The 4,872-nt window shown below is 47.0% G+C and overlaps 1 protein-coding gene across 4 annotated transcripts in view; it reads right to left on the bottom strand.

The window, feature by feature from the left end:
- Positions 1 to 4,872, bottom strand: part of EMID1 (EMI domain containing 1) — a 58,718-nt gene that overhangs the window by 44,138 nt on the left and 9,708 nt on the right. For all 4 annotated transcript variants that reach the window (XM_069081614.1, XM_069081612.1, XM_069081613.1 and 1 more), the window contains exon 2: positions 1,805 to 1,918. In XM_069081614.1, the coding sequence (XP_068937715.1) occupies positions 1,805 to 1,918 (114 nt within the window). The remainder of the gene's footprint in view (positions 1 to 1,804; positions 1,919 to 4,872) is intronic.

Consider the following 4,872-nt stretch of genomic DNA (forward strand, 5'->3'; position numbering starts at 1 on the left):
AGAGAGAGAGAGAGAGAGAGAGGAGAGAGATGAAAAAGAGAAAAGAAAGGGGGAGGGGGAAGGGAAAAAGGCTTCCAGGACCCCAGTCATTTGTCCATGTCTGTGTCCAGACACCCAAACTGAGTCATATGGACTCTGGGGCAAGTCCAGACTCCATTTCACCTGTTACATGGAGGACATTCAAGGTTTGACACAATCTGGCTTCAATTCAATCTAACAAACATTTATTTATTTATTTTTTAAGCAATCGGGGTTAAGTAACTTGCTCAAGGTTACATGGCCAGTTATTTCTGGGTGTGGTGCTGAGTATCTGAGCCCGGATTCGATCTCCAGGTCATCCCAACACTGGAGCCGGTGCTCTTACTCACTGAGCCACTTGGCTGGCCTCCCAAACATTTATTTAGGGCCTCCTATGGTCAAGACCCCACACCAGATGCTGGGCTTACAAATATAAAAACTACCCACGACCTTGGCCTGAAAAGAAGGGCTTATGACCACTAGAGTGGGGGTAGGAGGAAGGAACCGACTCTTGGTGCCCATGGGGAGACCAGAGCAGCCAGTTACAGGAAAAGGAGGGACCCAGCTTGAGGAAGATGAGAGGAAGGAGGGCCATGTTCATCTGGGGGGGGATCAGGCCCAGCCCAACTCTGCACTCCCGTGTACCTGGTTCCCTTAAGTAAGCCTTCATTCTGAAACTGGACTGGTGTGTTGGCCACCCCTGAATGGACCAGGTGCTGACCCCACCCCACACCCAAAAGGTTCTCCTTCCACCTCCTCCTCCACCATCTGCCTGTTCTTTAAGGTTCACCACACAGTCCACCTCCCCCAGGAAGCCCTCTCTGACTACTCACCAAATCTGCTTCTCCTGAACTCCCATAATACCTGCTGTCTATGCCACTCACTGGGGAACTGAAATCAAGGGAGAGAATTTATATGCTCCCTGTGTAAGCTTATAGAATTAGATTCCGCTGGTAAGACTATATGACTTATATTGTCTATACAGCATATACAGCCATTATATACAACAGGATACTGTATCTGCTTATGAGACTATAGAAATGTCCACTGTTGTTATGAATTATTTTTATCATATCACTGTACCCAACAAACATTTCTTTCCTGCTTGCCCTGTGCTGGGCACTGGCCATACAAAACCAGTTGGTCCTTGACCATGACGTAGTGGAGGAAGCTTCACTTGTAACAATCATTTAGTCATTAAACACGTACTAAGTGCCTACTGAATGCCTGAGATCTTTCAGGTATACGTATCACCTGACCAAAGAGACTGGAGGTGTCTTGAGGACAGGGACCACCATGGCAATGGCAAAGGCTTATCACACAGTTCTTGACAATGAATTCCGACTGACTGACGACTGACTGACTGACTGACTGACTGAAGGTATCTATTTCCCTGTGAATAAATGACTGTGCCTTCTATGGCTAAATGAATGAATGTAACTGCACTGTGAATGAATGAATATGGGAGAGTATTTCTGAAGGTGAACTGGCCAGCCCTCAAGTACTGACTGGACATGGAGTAGGGGGGAGTGAGAGACAGAGGGGCATTGAGGAGGGCACCTAGGTGGTGAGCCTGGGTGACCGGGGGGATGGTGGAGAAGGCAGTCAGAGGCCTCCGTCCACTGACAGGTGGGTGGGTGGGGGAGGCTCAGCGTGCCCACTGCCTAGCTCTGTCCAACACGCATCCAGCCAGAGATTAGTAAATGTTTGCTGGGTAAGGTTGAGCTGCATGACAGGGACCCCTCAGGGTTCGCAGGCCAAGATTCAGGGATCCTGTTTCTCTTACCTGTTCCCAGGGCAGCTCATGGGCCACCGGCAGCTCTGCAGGACTCTTTGCAGATAGGTGCCATTCTGCACATGGCAGGAAACAGTCCGGGTCACTATGTATGAGCACCAGTTTCTGAAAAATAGACCACAGCAGAAACATCAGGTCCTGTTCCCTGCCCCCCAGCCCAGCCCAGCCCCAGGTCCCTGGAGGGTCTGGGGTCCATCCACCACCTTGGCCACCTTCATCCCCTTTATCCTCTTGTGATGATGGCATGGGAATAGCATGGGAATTCCCCCATCTCACGTGGGATTTTGACTGGCCAAGTCTGTCTTGGATTCCCATAATCCTTTGGGGGCAGAAGTCTCCCAGAGATCAACACAGATCCCTGGTGTGCCCTGGACGTGCAGAGGCCCACACTCGCTGGCCAGCAGCCTTCTGTCTACTCCCTATTTACCAGAGTAAGGTCCCAACTCTCACGAAAGCCAGATGGGCTGGGCCTGTGGGGTGGGAGGCTCGGCTCTCATCTTTCCTCCCTTCACCAGTGAACAGGGCAGGGCCCCCTGACTCACAGAAGGTTGAGGTTCACTGAGCGCTAGGAATGTCCTGATACAGCTCACCAGGACACAGACGCTCAGTCGGCCACTGGGGAGGTAGCCCTCAGCCCTGCCCCAGCCTGGGGAGGTAGTGGAGTGGAAGACAGACAGGGCCACACTGGCCTAGGGTCCAGCGGCACCCACTGACCACCCAAGGGGCCTTGGGGAAGGTCATGGCCCTGTTCTGGACCTTATCAGTGACATGGAGTAAGTACACCTTTCCCTCAAAGGGTTATTATGAGGATTGAATGGGAGGAAAGAGACTTGAAAAGAATATGAAACAAATGAAAGGGCATATTACTGTGATAAGGAGACATGAGCTACTGTCCACGTGACCAGGATGGACCAGGGGCAAGGCCAAGGGAAGTCAGAGATTCTGGAGTCATAGAATATGGAATGTCTGAGCTGGGAGGGGCCTTAGAACAGAGAACCCTAACAATCACTGGCTGACTCCAGCAAACCCCTGAAATTTGTGTTAAGTCCAAATAATGATCAGGAAATCCAAAGAGAAAGTGGACCTAATGGCCTCTGCTACCCCAGACCTGTACACAACGTTCTTCCCAAGCCCACAGGTACTAGGAAGTGGGGCCACTACTGAAGCCAGCCAAGTCAGCCCATGACAAAAACTGGTGGCTCAGAGACACTTGTAGCCTGCAAGGCTTTCTCTCCCAAGGAGTTGAAGACCTCCTGAGAAAACCCCAGAGGATGGGGGACCTTGGAACCTTCCCTAGGTGGCAATGCCCAGCTCTAGAGCAGGGTAGCAGCTCTCAGACCCTTTCATTTCAGGCCCAGGGGACAGCACTCTGTCTTGGGACACCAGAGAGGCTTTGATGTGACCCAGACCTCTGAACCTCAAAGACCCAAAGGGCTCTCACCCTTGGAAATAAAGGTCAGAGTTAACCAGGAGGCTCAGGGAAAGACCAAACAGGACCCATCACTCCCCCCAAAGGCAGAGCAGAGAGCAAAACCTGGGTAAAGCCTGTTACAAAGCTCCAGTTAGGAACTAAAACAGGAGAGATGAGTAAGTCAAAGAAAACACTGACCAATATAAAAAATTTCGAGCTAGAGATTCCCTCCAGGGCAGCTGGGTGGTACAGTAGATAGAATGTTGGGCCTGAACTCTTCCTGAGTTCAAATCTGGTGCCAGACACTAGCTGTGTGACCCTGGGCAAGTCACTGAATCCTACTTGCCTCAGTTTCCCCATCTGTAAAATGTGTTGGAGAAGGAAATGGCAGATCACTCCAGTATCCTTAGCAGGAAAACCCAAAATGGGGCCAGAGTTGGACATGACTGTAAAATAGCTAAACAACAACAAAGAAATCCCCCAAAAGAAAAAGTGAACAACTTCATTAACAACTACAAGCAAAGACTTAAAGGGGGAAAAAATAAAGGATATTCCACAAGGAAAACATAAATACATGAAATAAAATTTGTGAAGAGCAGACCTGGAAGGAGAAGAAACAGTTCAGAAGAAATAGTTGTAAACATAACCCAAGTAAATGAAAACTAGACTAGACCACACAGAAATCAGTGACTGCATGAGACAGCCAAAAACATCAGAATGAAATCAAAAGATTGGAAAAATAGAAGAAAATGTAAGATATCAAATATAACTGACCCTAAAAACAAGTTCCAGGAGAGATGATTTAAGGATCATCAGACTCCCTAAAACCCTAAGTTTTTAAAAAAGCCTGGAAACTCTATTTCAAGAAATCATAAGTGAAAACTACCCAGATCTATTTAGAACCACCAAGCAACATGAATATGGAAAGAGTCCATCAATCACCTCCTGAAGAATCCTCTCAAGAAAAAATCATGAGAATGTGAGTCACACTCTAGAGTTCCTACATCAAAGGAAAAAATGCTGCAAGGATCCAGAAAGAAGTAACTCAAGTATTAAGGACTCATAGACACAATCACATAAGAGCTGGTAGCTTGTACTTAAAAAGAGAGGAGATCTTGGAATGCAGTATTCCAGAAGTCAAAAGATATAGGCTTACAATCAAGATTAATTTACTCTGTAAAGTTGAGTATTGACTTGTTGGGAGAAAATGGATCTTTAATGGAATAGAAGAATTTCAATTATTTCTAATGAAAAGACCAAACTACATATAAACTTTGAAATGCAAATGCAGGAATTAAGAGAAACCTAGAAAGGTGAATTTGAGTAAACTGGAAAGGACATTGCAGTTCTAATAAGTCTTGTTGAGAAAAAAGAAATGTGTTCCTTCAGAACTTTGGGGTCTTCAAAGGGTATTGAGGGAGTTAAATAAGAAAATAGAGGACCTGGGGATAAATTGGTTCTGTTTTGAGGTTTTAAGGAGAGAACAAGAAGGGAGGGTAAGACTTGTGTAGAAAGGAATAATGAGGCATGTGGGAAAAATATACAAACTTGGGGGAAAGAGGGGGCAATAGGCATCAGATGAACCTCATTATCTGAAATAGACAAAAGAGGGTTGAATACTCATGTGCACACATAGTTGGATGGAGAA

This window comes from Petaurus breviceps, unplaced genomic scaffold (genome assembly GCF_028583685.1).
Source record: "Petaurus breviceps papuanus isolate PSGF00001 unplaced genomic scaffold, PetGlider_PUasm1.0 99, whole genome shotgun sequence".
Lineage (NCBI taxonomy): Eukaryota > Metazoa > Chordata > Mammalia > Diprotodontia > Petauridae > Petaurus > Petaurus breviceps.